The sequence below is a fragment of the Colletotrichum spaethianum genome (genome assembly GCF_022836535.1).
Source record: "Colletotrichum spaethianum MAFF 239500 DNA, contig11, whole genome shotgun sequence".
NCBI classification, from domain to species: domain Eukaryota; kingdom Fungi; phylum Ascomycota; class Sordariomycetes; order Glomerellales; family Glomerellaceae; genus Colletotrichum; species Colletotrichum spaethianum.
The window spans coordinates 1,044,008-1,058,837 of NW_026054781.1; the positions used below are offsets into that span (position 1 = coordinate 1,044,008).

General features: G+C 55.3%; 3 protein-coding genes across 3 annotated transcripts; 1 reads left to right on the forward strand and 2 right to left on the reverse strand.

The window, feature by feature from the left end:
- Window positions 1-1,424: 1,424 nt before the first annotated feature.
- Window positions 1,425-3,359, reverse strand: ColSpa_05234 (uncharacterized protein; the record flags this gene model as incomplete). Its single annotated transcript, XM_049271446.1, has 1 exon — window positions 1,425-3,359. One exon carries the CDS (start codon window positions 3,357-3,359, stop codon window positions 1,425-1,427), a length of 1,935 nt encoding a protein of 644 aa, XP_049127403.1.
- Window positions 3,360-9,794: 6,435 nt separating this feature from the next.
- ColSpa_05235 (uncharacterized protein) lies at window positions 9,795-11,315 on the forward strand (the record flags this gene model as incomplete). The annotated part of the gene is made up of 4 exons (XM_049271447.1): window positions 9,795-10,030; window positions 10,100-10,391; window positions 10,472-10,775; window positions 10,828-11,315. 4 exons carry the CDS (start codon window positions 9,795-9,797, stop codon window positions 11,313-11,315), a joined length of 1,320 nt encoding a protein of 439 aa, XP_049127404.1.
- A 677-nt stretch (window positions 11,316-11,992) lies between these two features.
- Window positions 11,993-12,647, reverse strand: ColSpa_05236 (54S ribosomal protein L20, mitochondrial; the record flags this gene model as incomplete). The annotated part of the gene is made up of 2 exons (XM_049271448.1): window positions 11,993-12,411; window positions 12,557-12,647. 2 exons carry the CDS (start codon window positions 12,645-12,647, stop codon window positions 11,993-11,995), a joined length of 510 nt encoding a protein of 169 aa, XP_049127405.1.
- Window positions 12,648-14,830: the final 2,183 nt, after the last annotated feature.

The window sequence follows — 14,830 nt, forward strand, 5'->3', positions numbered from 1 at the left end:
CAGAACCTCGATGAACACGAGCAAGGATGTACTGAAGGCAACAGAACAGAGCCCAGGAATCCAATTGGTGTATTACAACCTTCGGAGATAGGCTCATGTCGAAAAGAATCAGTACCAGAAACAAGAGCGATGGGTGTGGATGCAGACTGGATTAACTTTATATTCGGCTATGATGGCGAAGAAGCACAAGATGTCGCGTTCCAAGAAGCAAGACAAGAAGCAGCTCGAGGTTTACGACCATCAAGCAGCTCTGCTAACAATTACCGCCAAAACCCCGGATCGCCTGGTCTTGATTATGGCACAGCAACTATAGCAACTATAGCCACCTGCGGAACATCTGACGGTGAGGATGAGAAGGACATCATCCCACCCTCTTCAAGAAGTTCTCTTGGATTCCAACTTGACCACACAGATATGACAGCCCCCGAAAGTTCCACAAATGCTCTTCTGGGGTCACACAACAGTGTGGACAGTTGCATAGACACAACAGCGGCCACGATTGCGGAAGCCCCTGTGCCAATCACCCGGGGGGTAGAGTCAGATTATTTCGTAACTGGCATCGTATCAACCCCGGCGATAGACTCCGCGTCCATAGTGACGCAACCGCCCGAGTCCGAAATGGGAGAGGTACCTAGTCAGTCATTCCGGTTTGCGCGCCCAAAGACGTTCATCGGCCGGCTGGCTAGTTCGTTGATGCAAGAGATTGGCCCAATAGTGCCCTTGAGTGTTTATAATGAGCCCAAGAAGCGTAGCAGGCCGAAGAGAAGGCTAAGAAAGAAGATGGCAAAGGACGGTCGAGCTGATATCCGAGGGTTGCCAGACTACGAAGGGGATCCCATTGAGGGGGGTTCAGATGAGTAGGGGCGGTAGGCAGAACATGCATTCAAATCACAGCATGGGTTGCGTGAATGTAAGCGCTTTTCTGGTATCTCTTTGACATTCGTGGGATATCGGTTGCTGTTGGGACCTGGCCCTATCTGTTCTAGACGACAAAACATGCACAATGTGCTAGGAGAAAAAGAAAAGACTGAACTCCCCCCCCCCCCAAAAAAAAACCAATGCTCCAAAACCCCTTGCCTTCATTCTGGAATGGCTCGACAAGTCTCGTTTCCGACGTTCCATCCAAGTCAGTATCCAGCACGGCTGTCTGCCTTGGAGGCGATCCAATTCATCTATATCATGTGCGAAACCTTCTCCCTTCCCCAAAGGTTTCTTTCTTGTTTTGATTTTCTTGATTCGGTCGTTGCTTTTCTGGAGTCAATCCAAAAATCTATTTTTTTTCTTCGTTTGTGTTTATTTGACTGATATCCCATGATGTATTGGTGGTGAGCGAGGTGAAAGGAGCGACAGTGAGATTACTGGAAGCTGAATTCCTTCAAGCTTTTTTTTTCGTCTGCTACTGTGCACTTCCCGCTCAAAGCTCACTAGAGGCCAAAGGCGCGGACGTGGCGCCGGGAGTGACGGAACTCATCGCGCTTGTACTCGGCGGCGTGCTTCTTGTCGGACTTGGTGCGCTTGACTTCGCCGGTGGCCGCAGGGACGACCGATACGGTCTGCGTCAGGACCGAGGTTACGGCCGCCGTGGGGCACGAGGAGACGGTCTCGGTAACCGTGACGGCAGCGGGGCAGTTTTGACTTCCCTCGTTGCCGACGCTACCACCGGTGCCAGCGCTGGGGAGGGCCGAGGCCACGGTCGTTGCGGAGGCGGTGCTCTGGGCGTCAGAGACGGTCACGACGCCGGTGAGGGAACCGACGGTGATGGTGATGACGCGATGGGGAGGGGCCGAGGTGGCTGCAGGGGCTTGGGCTGTGATGTAGACGGTGGTCACATGGGGAGGGTTGGTGCCCTCGGCCGGGATGGTGGAGGTCAGAGCCGAGGTGGACACCTCAGCCTGGGCGGAGTCGGTAGGAGCAGCAGGAGGGATGGTGACGGTGATGAGAGAGACCACGGGGCTGCCGGTGGCAGGGCCCAGGGTCATGGTGAGGACGGAGGTCTTGGGCTCTTGAGGCTTCGGGGGTGGCGCAGAGGCAGCGGGGGCGGTAGCGGTGACATAGATGGTTTTGACGATGGCTTGGCCACCCGCGCTCTGGGCCGGGAGGGTGGTCTCGATGGCGGAGGTGACTACAGACCCGGCTTTGTCAGCCCCGCCAGCTCCCTTGGTGGCAGCGGGAGGAGGAGCAGAGACGTAGACTGTAGAGACGATCGCCTGGCCGCCCTCAGACTTGGCCGGGAGGGTGGTGACCACGGGAGAGCTGCCGGCGATAGCATCGACGGAGCTGACAGCCTCGGCGGTCTTGGTGATGTAGATCGTAGAGACGATAGGAGGCTGGCCGCCCACAGCAGGGAGGGTCGAGACAACAGCAGAGGTGACGACGGATCCGCCCTTGCCGCTGGCACCACCCTCTTCGCCGACACCACCGTCGGCAGGCTTGGAAGGCTCAGCGCCAGGCTGGCGGGTGACAGTAATGACAGACACCACAGGGGTGGCGTTGGGCTGTTCGGGGTTGGCCGCGATGGTGGTGGTCAAGACACTGGTCTGAGGGGCGGCAGTCTGGGCAGGAGGAGCTGCAGGCGTAGCGGTGACAGTGACGAAAGAAACACCTCCGGTCCCGACGGTCGCGGCAGCGTCAGGAGGCAGGGTGGTGGTGGTGATAACGGAGCCACCGGTCCCGGCAATGCTGGAAGGAAGACCAGCGGCACCAGAGTTGGGGCCTTGGGGCAGGAGCACGGTCTGCGTAACAGTCGTGGGGACAGAGACGGTGACGGTGGCGGTCTTTGCGGCGCCCTGGCAGGCGATGAGCTGGGTCTGGCACTGGGAGATGTGGAAGTTCTGTCCGGCGATGCTCTGGCACTGGGTGAACTGCATGCCACAGGCAGCGTTACAGGCGGACTGGAACTGTTCGAACTGCTGGCCGCCGACGACGAAGCCGCCCTGCTGACCCTGCTGGACAGCGGGACAAGCACCACCGAGGGCGGAGGTGAAGGTGAAGAAGGTAACCTGGGAGACGATAATGACCTGGGGTTGCAGGATGATTGGGGCGGCGTCGGCGGTGACGGTGCGCTCAGTCGTAATAACCTGGGTGGTGGTGACGTTGTTTGAGAGGAGAGAAGTGACCGTGGCGAGCTCGGTCAGGGTCGACACCTGGGGAGGAGCGGCAACAGCGGGGATCGAGGTGTTGAGGAAGAGACCTGTCGGTCCGGCCTTGGCAGGGGCGGCGGCACCAGTGCCCGTTGACAGAAGAGGCGGGATACTGATGCTGGACAGGACGGGCGACGGGGCGACATCCTGACGCTTGGCCTGGCGCGCGAGACCGAGCTCAGCGAGGAGACAGGCAAGAACAGCTGATTTGAACAACATGTTGAGGGATCGTGAAGCAACTGCTGTCGTTGTGATGGCAAGTTGCTAAATGGTTGAAAGGTTTGAGAGTCGTTCAAGTCGTTGACTTCGTGTAAGAGAAAGAAGCAAGGCCCTTCAAGGGGTGGGCGACTAGCACCGAGAAGAGAATGACAGGATGCTCAGAAAGAGGCGAAGATAAAGGAAAGAAACTTGGCAAAAGAAAAAGCCAGAGAGTGTCAGACTGAAGAAGCTGTTGAAGCGAGAACAGAAACCGGGCCAGAGACGGGAAGCAAGACCATCTTTTAAACGCCTTTCCGTTCCCAATCTGAGCGATGAGCTGGAGGAGACTCCTTGGGCCAGACCAGGGCCTTTCGACTTGATAGACCGGGTGCTGACTCCTGACAAGCCCAGCTAGTCTCCTCGTGGTACGGCTTCGCCATCGCTTTGGAACGGTCATCGTTGGCCGTTCGGCCAAAGAGCGGGCTGCCTGCGGGGCCAAGGTAGGGGAAGGAGCTTAACCATCGTTTGGTGTTTACAATTCCAGGAGGGGGGGCAGGCCCGCGGTGTGGAGGGAGTGGAGGAGGAAGGCTGGCAGAGGGGGGCGAACAGAGTATTCTCCCGGAGGATCACCACCAGGCGACGGCGGTATCTTCCAGGAGTGTGTTTCCTGAGGGCTCAGCTTGAAGGCTGTGCTGTTCCCCTACCGGGATGACGGGGGATGTGAGAATGATGGAGCGGATGACGGAGTGTTAGACGTCAACGCCTGCGGCCTTCAGACCGGAGGAGATTGCGTAACTGGATCCTTTGGCCGAGGGCACGACCTATATCGCGCCTTAACATAGTGTGCGCCTCCTTTTCCAGAGATGTCGATGGAGGAGCGGGGCTCAATAACCGAGTTTATGGGATAATGAAGAACGGAGGAGGCGATTTGCAAGAATGCAACGGTATCTGTAGATCCAAACGTCAAGCAGACTGAGGACGACAACTTGGTTGTATCGTTGTGGCTTACAGCAATGTGCGCCCTAGATCCATCTCCCTGTGATGTTGCCGCGATCTACAATCACCCGTTCTCTGTCCTGCCGTTGTTGTTTTTCTCCGAGCCGTCTCTGGAATCCCCACCCCAAAAAACCATCTCGACTTTCTGAGTATCCGAGCAAGACGGGAACCCCCCCGCTTGAGAGAGAATAAACAGCGGATGAAGGGGGGAAAGGAAGTAGACTGGGTTCACGGGGTTGATGCCAGCGTAAAAACTTCTTTACGCAGGTCACAAAGGGTCCAGAAACGGGGAGCCGCTTGGGGTCCGATGCTGCTGGCCCAATCAAGTCAAAGGCATCAAGCTTGAAAGAAAAAAAAATTCTGGCAGCTTGATCCAGGGAGTCAGGCTGGGCCAGGAGATGTCGAATGGAGGCCCAGGGGCAAGTCGGTGGAGGAGTTGAGGTTCACTTTGAGTGCCCAGAAGAAGGGGGACGTTGAACAGGACCGAGCGACGGAGTTGGGATGCTGCCAGGATTACCGGGAAGGGATGGTGCATGATTGACGCGGGGGGGTCGAGGATCAATCGGGCGTTGCCGCCATGGATGTCGGGGAATTACTGCCAATTGGGAGGGGTCTTCCCTCCAGGCGCGCTTTTATAACGTTGCGGCTAAGGCCCACTTGGTCCGTTTGAAAGGGCCAGCGACTTTTTTCCCCTGGGCCGTCATCCGTCACCCCCTAACTAGGCTGTTCCCCTGGACCTGGTTGTTCCTGTTTCAGCTGATCGTCCAAAGAGGAAACCAAACCTCGTCCCAGAGCTCCTGACTGTGGCTTCCCTTGTACAACGTCCACACATCAAGGCTTCTGGACTTTGTACCGTCTCCACAGTCCAATCAACTTCCATCACGTTTCCCCTCCTTCACCCCTCCAGTCCTCGAGAATTCCACCGAACCTACTATGTACCCCCAGATCACGTGGTCGCTCCTGGTCGCTTAGACAGCGGGCGTTTCGCTCGCTCTTTTCACTCCTTGGCGGGCTTACTACGTACACCCACTCCTATCCCCTCACCACCGGCTTGTCCATCTGATGTCATGCTGCTCGACGCCCTGGACCTTGAACCCTTGCTCTAGTTTCATCGAGGCTAATTGCAGGAGTGGTCTCTCGTGCAACTTTGGGACGATAGTGGACTTTGGACTGCCAGCCCATCCCTTCCTAGCTGTCATCTCTCCTCTCGAGAGTTTTTCCGATGGCATAATGGCAACGATCGCATCGAAAGCCTCGCATGTGCCGACAGATGAATAGTAGAACAGAGTCACATTTGCTATAGCTGCTGGACCCGTTCTCTTGCGTCAACTCACGACATCCCTCGGAAATTCAATACTGCAGTCTTCAATGCACGCCGCCTTCGTGGTTCGTTCGTCCCTCGCTTCTCATTGATCATCACGGTGCCCGCCGCTCGTCGATCCGCAGTAGTGTACGCCAAACCCATGAATAAGGTCTGGCTTGTGCAACCCATGCGGGAGATCATGGGCTGCCCTGGCCTTCAAAACCCCCTTCCCTCTTTCTCTCTCTTCCCCCTCGGTTTCGACGGGCTTCCCCTACCTACCCTTGTTTAAACACTTGAATGTTTAAGATTGCATAGGGGCACACAAGCGTTTGTATGAGACCTCTCTTGTAGCATCATCCCGGACTGGGCAACCACTTCACTCGCGATGTTGACTCCTTATCGGCCTCTGCGATGTGGATCTTGAGTTCGGTAACTTGGCCGCTTCCTGGCTTGGCGGATCGACGATGAATCGTCGTGGTTCATTGGGAATGCGCCTTAGACGGTTGGTGATTATCCTTGGCGAGCGGGCATGATATGGATCGCCTCTTTCCTTGGGTTATTCAGAAGATCTTTCAATGAGAGACCCGTCAGCCACAAGTAAAGTAAGTGATTACATCTGTCAGGCGCCACGAAGAGCGCCACTCCGGCGCCGCTGGTTTCCCTTCTGCCTCACGGGCGCGCCACAAGGACGATACTAGATTGAGAGATTCAAGGAGGAAAGCTGTCACTTAGCTTGGATGAACGACAGCAGGCCTTCAGACAAATCATGCTTCATCTGAACCTGGCAGTCCCAGTGAAAGACATTGTCATAGACTCGACGAAGTGGCTTAGCCTTGGTACAATGTGACTTCCCTCCAAGGTCCCTCTTGGTGTACTGGATGCTTTGGAAACGGCCGATGTGCTTAGCTTGACCCTCATGCGACCACCACTGTTAGACATAGCAACAAGATGTGTCTAGACCAAGAAACTAGAGCTCAGTCATCAGCCTTGTACGAGCAACCGCCCTGGACCAGGGATGCTGCTTCGCTTCCGCAGATCATCCGGAGTCTAGCGTCAGTGTTGAGTTTCGGCATTGACGTGAGCGCTGGGGTGTCGCTGCGTCCTCTGGCGATCAAATCCGGAATTGCCGCATGTTTTGTCTGAGTGAAGCCAGTTTCTTTGATCTAGAAGAAAGCAGCCGGCTTCCATTGCATCATGTTCTCCCCGATGTTCCGTACTACGCATCTCCACAGAGTGCCTTGACAAATCAGAGATACCCAATCGCAACCAACTTTTGAGTGACCTTCTGGTATCCCCGGCTTTCTCAGCAGCTAAACCCTGCCCCAAGTCTATCGTTTCGGTTTCGTTGTGGGAGGCCCTTTCGGTTTAGCGATCGCGTGATGTTTTCGTTTAGTTTACTTGCAGACGTCGAACAATCATTCATGTGATAGGCTTGACAGAGAGACTGGAGTGGATAATGTCACAGAGATCTGAAGCTCGCTGAGTAAGCATCATCAAGATGTGGTGGTTCTTGCGAAAGGCTTCGATAATCAACAAACTCGCGACTAATGAGGCCGGCCGGGGTTGCGGACAGCAACATATTCTTTCAGAGACTTTAAAATTTGCTGTAGGACCAGGAGTTCTCTCAATCTCAACCTTGCTACAGTAGTTCAACTTGGGACCATTTGCGTCGTCAACACCGTCCGTCTATGTCACCAAGAAAAAAATGGATCTGCTCGGATGGCGTTTGGTGTGCAGGTTTCAGCGGTTCCGTGCAAGTGAACTATTTGGCTCGAAGCCAACCGATGTTGAACATGTCCCAGGCCGTTTCTCTGACATTGAAATGTACCCCTGAGGACCCGTTGGTCTTCTCAAACCTCCTTATTTCATAATTGCAACGTATTATAGATCACGTATGAAGATTTGCACCCTTGTCTTTTTATTACCGGATACGTCGATAAAGTAGGCTGAGTGGTTTCAACGCGCCTTGTGCACTCGGCTGCCCCGAATTTTACCAACTGAGATGCCGAGCCCTTGAAGTCTCTCCCAACCCAACGGCTGGAAGATCTTTCGGTCAGGGCATTTAGAACCTCAATAAAGAAGATATGGTCCCAACTCATCGGCTTGCCGTTCTGAGTGAAAGTCCCCAAGCTCGCTCGGGTATCTCCTTGGTACTCGTTGCATTTGTTGCAACTTCGGCTATTTGCCAATGGCGAAAAATGAGCGAGAAATGAGCGAGAAATAAGCCACGCAGTTACCCTCGAGATTTTCCACGGTGAATACTAGACCTCAAGGAGGAGCAATGGGAGCAAGGTTTGGAGGATTCGAGCAACCAAAAAGACTACCTGTGGCGAATCCTCGCTTGTTTTGCCAGGAGTTGAGGCTGCACTGACTAGGATGCGAGATGGCTGGTATGTTATCCTAGAGTGGGGTCGCAGGTCCAACGGCGACGTTTTGCTGGATCAATTAACCGGATGATCATACAATGTTACTTTACTTAGAGCCAGATCTGGAAATAGGCATTGACGGTTCTGTCGGAGACTGTGCATGCGAAGTCAATTCTGAAGGCACCTTTGATGTAGGTAAGATATCGGTCAACACAAGGAGAAAACACCGGGTCCGGCTTTCGATCCATTGTCGGTTTTGAATGCGGTTTCTGGCTGAGCAGGATGTCATGACGTCAAAAGACCATCTAGGTCGGATGGATATAAGGGAATGGAACGCACTGCGTGTCGTTTCTGGTGTTCCAGAAGTTGAAATCTGAGTAGGTCTCAATCAGGAGATGCCTCGCCAGAACAGCTATCACGGAAGGTGTCAGTAAAACTTTTATCACGGCTGAAGCACGCTGATATTCTTTGTTTTCCGTGTTTCCCAAGGCAACTATTCTCAATTGCCGCATGGGTTTTCGGCGGAGGACTTCGATGGCATTTAGAAAGGGAGTACAATTCACCACAAGCGTCGCTAATTTGCACTCTGCCGTCTCCCCTCGAAAGATCGAAAGTCAATGTTGACTGACAACTGCCAGCCACCGATAATAGGCTACGGTGCAGCTGTCGCGTAGAGAAGCCCACCGTACCGGTGCAGGTTCTCGGCCTGCAGCTCCGTGAAAAAACAATTAATGACAGAAATTGGGCCGGGCATTTATGCAACACGGTCGATTCAAACGGAGTCAAAATAGAGTTGACCCCGAAAAAGAAGTGCGAGATGATCGGATCAAATTTCCAACGCGCAAATATCAGACCTGACCAGTCGGAATATCGGGAATATTGGCTAAAAGAAAGCAACGTCTCATCATCGCCGAAGACGGCTCGGCGGTCGGCTGCTCGGTGTGGGGTATCCCGTCTCCGGATTTCGGGAGGCTGCCCCCACTGCCGAGGGGAGAGAGAGCACTCATAGACTTTCCTGTCTCAGTGTGTGGGCAGCAGCAGCCGGCAGAGCATTGGGACCGCTGGAGCGCCCAGGTGATCAGAACCGCAGGGCGCTAGCGTGCTGGCGCTAAGGACGCCACGGGTTGATGTCGCCATCCCCCGGTGCAACGCATGTGCCGGAAGCTATTGCAACGCGTGTATCTTTTGCTCGGGATCGCAGCACGATGGTACACGGCCTTGGGGATTTGCTTCGTTGTTCTGGCCCACGTATCGTGTTAAGCTAGCTCAGGTGTCCTTTCCATCCGCGGTTTGTGCCTTACTGTGCGCTCCAGCGATTATGCTCTCAGACGCTTCCACTCCCGAAGCTGATCTAATCTGACCTGTACCATCCTAGCTGGTCAGTGTTTCCCTCCTCTTCCCCCCGCCCCTGGCAGAATTCAACATCATTCTTCCATCACCTACCATCCCGGTGCTATCAGCTCAACATTGTCGACCTGCGATGGACTCGGAAGTTGAAGTTGCTCTCTTTTAGTGTTGTGCCCGCGACAAACCGTCCCACCTTTCTCTGCTCGTTTCTCCACAACATCTGCCGAGATCTGCCTTGCGTCATTCATCTGCTCCGGTCAGGAACCAGAGAAGCTGCGGCATCGGGGGAATCTCGAACCCCACCCCGCCCATCCATCGTCACAGGTAAAGCTCGGCTCGGTGTCTAGGAACCGAGAGAAGATCGGCAACAAAGCAAGCTCGTCCGTTGGTTGTTCATCCCAACCAGTCAAATAACTCTTCTGGTCGTATCACCGATTGTTCGAAATGGTCGTCTTTGTTGATCTCGACGAGGACATGGAGCCCCTTCATGTTCTCGAGGCGCGTCGCCTGGCTGCCGCTGCCGCTGTCGCGACTGATGCACTAGAACCAAGCAGTCGCGAGCTCAACCATGAACTCGAGAAGCCGACGGCCGCTCCTGTGGTTTCGGTAGCTCCGGTTCCCGCACCGGAGCCAACGCCGACGTTTCAAAGTGCCGTTACCGAGGCGTTTGGCTGTTATCCGTAAGCCTACCGCACTGATGACTACGTGCTGACTATCGATATCATGACTGACACCGAATACCCATACAGCATTGTCATGTCCATTGCTGAACACATCGACCTCAATACCCTCGACAGCCTAGCCCGCACCTCGCGCCAGGTCCGCCGTGGCTTGCTGCAGTACCGCTCCATCCTTCTATCCTCAACGCTGCACTGTTCCAATGAAGACGCTCCCGTCGACCCAGAGTCCACCTTCCGCTTCCGTGCGAGGGCTGGCAACTGGTATTACATGGAAGATGGCCGAAACTACAATGGAAAGAGCGGCAGCTGTGCCCGTGACCTGGTGACGGAGTGTCGGAGGTGCAGAACCGTTGTGTGCAGGGTATGCCGTCCTATGCCGAGCCACATGCCCTTGGCCCTTTTCCTGCGAGGGCCCCCTTACAGGTGTGAGGGAGAGACCAGGGGCTTGAGGCAACGGTCGAGGAGGATGATGAAGATGATCAAGTACAGTTGATCGCTGACGCTGCGAACAGAACTGTGCTATCAAGCCGCCAGCCCACAACGCCCTCCGCGAGCGACATCGCAGGCTGTGTAATCCGTGCACCAAGGCCCCAATCGCCTCGCTCGTTAATAAGCCCCTGGAACCCGAAACGTCTCTTCTGGATGACGCGGTGCGACGGGAAATTTGCCGGTGCGATATCGACGGCGTCTGGCTCTGCCAACCATGTGGGCGGAGCATGCGCGGGGCCGACCACGACTATCAGCGGTATGAACCCTGCCCTTCAAACTCGGCACGCAAAGCCCGACATACTAACAAGGGTTATTCAGCATCTGGAAGTGGCGAGCTCATTACGGCGAAGTACTTGGCGGCCTGGGAACGGGCATTGGTGAGGGTGACCGCGGTGTCATTTGTGGTCGCGAGAGCGCCTGCGCCGGTGCTAAGGAGCGTGAAAATGAGACCGACTGTGACGCCGAGGATGCAGCCGTCAGCGGCGCGAACCTCTGGACGGCTACGGACCAGGTGCATCTGGATACGGTGCGGTATGAACGAACGCCAAGTCCCCAGCTCGGCCCTGGGTATGAAAGGCATGAGATCGAGGGCATCGGTGGTTGTGTCAAGACCAAACTCATCAGGATGGTTAGAGTTGGCGCTTGCGTGCCCGAGTGGGACGACGAGAAGAGTCACCACAACATCCTTGGGAGAGAGGTCAAAGGCAACAGGAGGAGCTGGTGTGGCTGGTGCTACAGAGTCGTTCCCGGTGAGGCTGACTTGGAAACGGCCGGTGTTCAGATGCGCCAACTCTGAAGGTTGGATAGCAGATATACTTTCATTGTAATGGTTCGGTGACATTCTTCATGGGAATTAGGTATCCAAGAGGTAGTAGTGCTGCACCGCAGGAGGTACAGAGGAAACTTTTCTACACGGCGTCGAAGAGGAACAATAATAGGGTTAGGGGCAGGAGGAGGATGACCCAACCGAGGAGAAGGCAGAGGCAAAGCGCCTCAAACCAAATGACTGCGGAGAGCATGCTTAACAGAGCAGGCGTCGAGCCGGAGCATTTGTGGTGGACAACGGACCAGGGCCGTCCTGGTCATGAACAACCTAGGATGGCAGCATCTGAGTGCACATAACAGCCACATACATAGGCGTGGAAAAATTATACACGAGTTTCTATAGATTTTACTCATTGTACAGATTGTTGGGTGGGTTTCAGTCGCATCGCAACCCGCAAATGCCCTGCTGCTATCCTACAGTATCTCAACTCCTTTTTGATACTCCTTGCGATTTGATGGTACAAACAATGGAAGTTTCATACTCCCTTTTCGTCCCATATTGGTACATAGCCCTCCTCCGACCTGGCGGTACATCTTTCGTGTTGCATTCGAGTGGTCCCTTCCTCATACAACCGCAACACCCGCAAGGTCATACTTGTTGAACAAACCCCTGACGGTGCTCGTATTCCGGCGATACGTCCAAGCCCCTTACAGCTCGCCGCGGAAGAGCATCTCCTTGCGGCGGGAGCGGTCCTCGCGGGCCTTGGTGCGAATAGTACCCCAGCGGCTCTTGACGCCCTCGAGCTTGCGCTCGAGGCGTTCCTTGTGTTCGCGGGGCGCGGGCGTGCAGATGGTGATGAAGGTCTCGGAGCAGTCGAACTTGCGCGCGAGGGCGGTGACGCTCCAGAAGCCCGGGTCCTCGGCGCGGAGGCGGCGGATCTCGGCGACGTCTTCGCGGGAGAGGTGGTAGCGCGGGTTGGAGCCGCGGGAGGGGACGTTGAGGGCCGGGGGAGGGGCCTCGCGGCCGACGAGGAACCGGACGACGTCGTTTGTGATGTTGCTGCCGAGGAGCTGGCGAAGAGGGAGGAGAGGTTCGCGCGGCGGCGGGGGTCCGAGGGCGGGAGGAACTTGAAGGGGTGTGGTAGACGGAGGGGGCGGCCGAGGGCGGGTTGTAGATGATTGTGTCGCCGGCGGTCGGGGTCGAGGGGAGGAAATCGGGGTGGGGAGGGATGTTGAGGGAGCGCTTCGTGCGTGAGAAGGTCTTGTGGCCACGTCGGGGGACGGTCGTGGCGGCCGAGGCAGTCTGCTGGCGGAGGAGGGTTGCCAGCGCAGTCGCCGGTCTGGTTAATGTCCTAGCCTCCATCTTTGATCGATTGTGCGTGTGAATTGGGTCGAGTCGACTTTGGTATGTTGAGCTCGAGGCCCCCGGGTGAAGGTTAGGAGCTGAGAGACCGAGACGGGTAGACCGATTGGACGGAGGGAGTGAGTGACAGCACGGCCAGCGTCGCTTCGGAGGGAGGTCGTAGAGAAGGCGACGGCAGGCGTGAGGGAGGCGTGATGCTCGGACGGACGAGGAGGGGAGTCGGGTGTCGCGTGCTAGCTCTCTGTTTGCTCTGGACGGGGACCCTGAGAGTGATGATCTGAAGTTTTTCGGGAGCGCGATGGAAATTTGGCTTAGGTAAGATTGTGGAGCGAGCTGTCCCGAAAGGGAGATGATGGTGCTTAGGTAATAACAAAAGCTTGGTGCCTTGTGGTCTTGAGCGGAAACCTAAGGCAAGTGCAGGTGATTAGATAAGAGAGCATAGCAGTTCACATGATTTTGCACGTGGAGAAATGCAATGGAGTCCCATATCTGGAACCTTAGATGGTTTAATCCGAAGATGTGGAACCTTGCCCACGGTTACCTTGGCTTTTCCTGCCCGCGCAGCGGTGGTGACGTCTGCACAGCTCGCAACCACCCCAGTGCATCACTGATAGCCGGGCGGTTGCTCCAGCAAAAGGCTAATAACGAGGAAAGCCAAACAAACGAAGTTCGTTTCAAACTGGCGGAAAAGCATCCTGCAACCGCGGCAACCATTCGGCCTCTGTGACTCGAGCTTCTGACCGCCGCGCATCGTGGCCGGATCCCCGTCGTTGTTGAGAAGACGCGGCCTTAAGCTTTGCGGCTTTTTTCTTCTTCTTCACGGGTTTCCTAATCGAGGTTTTCTGGAAGACGGGTTTCGCTGGCGATTCTCTACGTTGGTGTTGTTCATGCGGGATGGGAGGTGACGTGCGTGGTTTTCGCACAGGAGCCCCGGTTTCCTGGAAAGCGAGGCGGGAAAGGGGACCACCTGCGATTAACGCAGGGATTCGTGCCTTGCCTTGCCATCGAAGGAGGGGTCTGTTGCTTGCTGTTTGCTGGGCGGTAAGTCGAAGACGAGGCGGAGGGAGGGGCTGCTCCTCGTCATGACCGCCATTTCTCAGGCGGGCATTCACGGGCTCGCGCTGCCTTGGTGACAGGCTCGTTTCAAGCTCCTTTTTTTCTTTCTTCTTGTATGCGTACTTCTCCAAGGCCAGATCCGCGGGAAATAGGCAGAGAAGGACAGGGCCGAGGCCAAGGCTGTGTGGAGCGCAGAGACAGTGGTGCAGAAAGATGTGGGAAGGGATCTGGGAAGAAGGGTCCCGGAAACAGGGAAGAGTAACAAAATAGATGTTGGCAGAGCCAATGTCTGATTTGCTCAACACCGTCGTCTTCGTTGTTCACGGCCTTTCTCTTATTTTTTCGTCCGAAGGCTTGGACAGGGACTATCCACCCTGCACCCATCTGCATCGTTTGTTCGGTCATGTTCCATCAACCGCCCCAGGGTCTGGACAGGCAAAGTAAGGAGAGGGCGAATGGGGTTCTGGGGTTGGCGGTTACGAGAGTGCGAGTCTATTCCAAACGGTGGGTATTTCCGGGAGGTTCGTGGGGAGTCATCATCCATGAAGGGGACGTGTTGTTCCTCAAGATGCGCGAGTCAAACATCTGGGATGAAGCTTCACCGACTTGGAGGAAGCCTTGCGGGATCAGAGAACGGTCGACAAGTGGTTGCGGATCAAAACAGAGGATCCGAGGAAGAAACCGTCCCCACGGCTGTTCTTGGTCTAAGACATTGCGTTCCTGCACTGCATTGCGAAAAGAAAGGGTCCAGGGTCGAGAATGGCATTCATTGTTGGCGAAAAGTCTGGATTAGGACAAGAACTATTAGAAAGTCTGGGAGCTGAGTCCGAAGGAAAAGAAATGGGGCAATTGAGAAAAGGAACAAATGAGAAACTCGAAAACGAGGAACGCGTGTGTAAGAAAAGAAGCAAATAAAGCAAACGGCCGAGAAAGGGTAGAAAGACGCGTTCCAAACAGATTGCGGTGCGGTGGACAATGCACACGGACAACCAGCCCAAGCACCACCACCTGGACTCGACACACGCCAAAAGGCGCGAGGCGCTGTCGTCGACTCTTTCGCTTCCCCGCGTATCCATCCATCGTCCCTTGTGTGTAAGACGGTGTGGCAGCAGTGTAAAGTACAACGC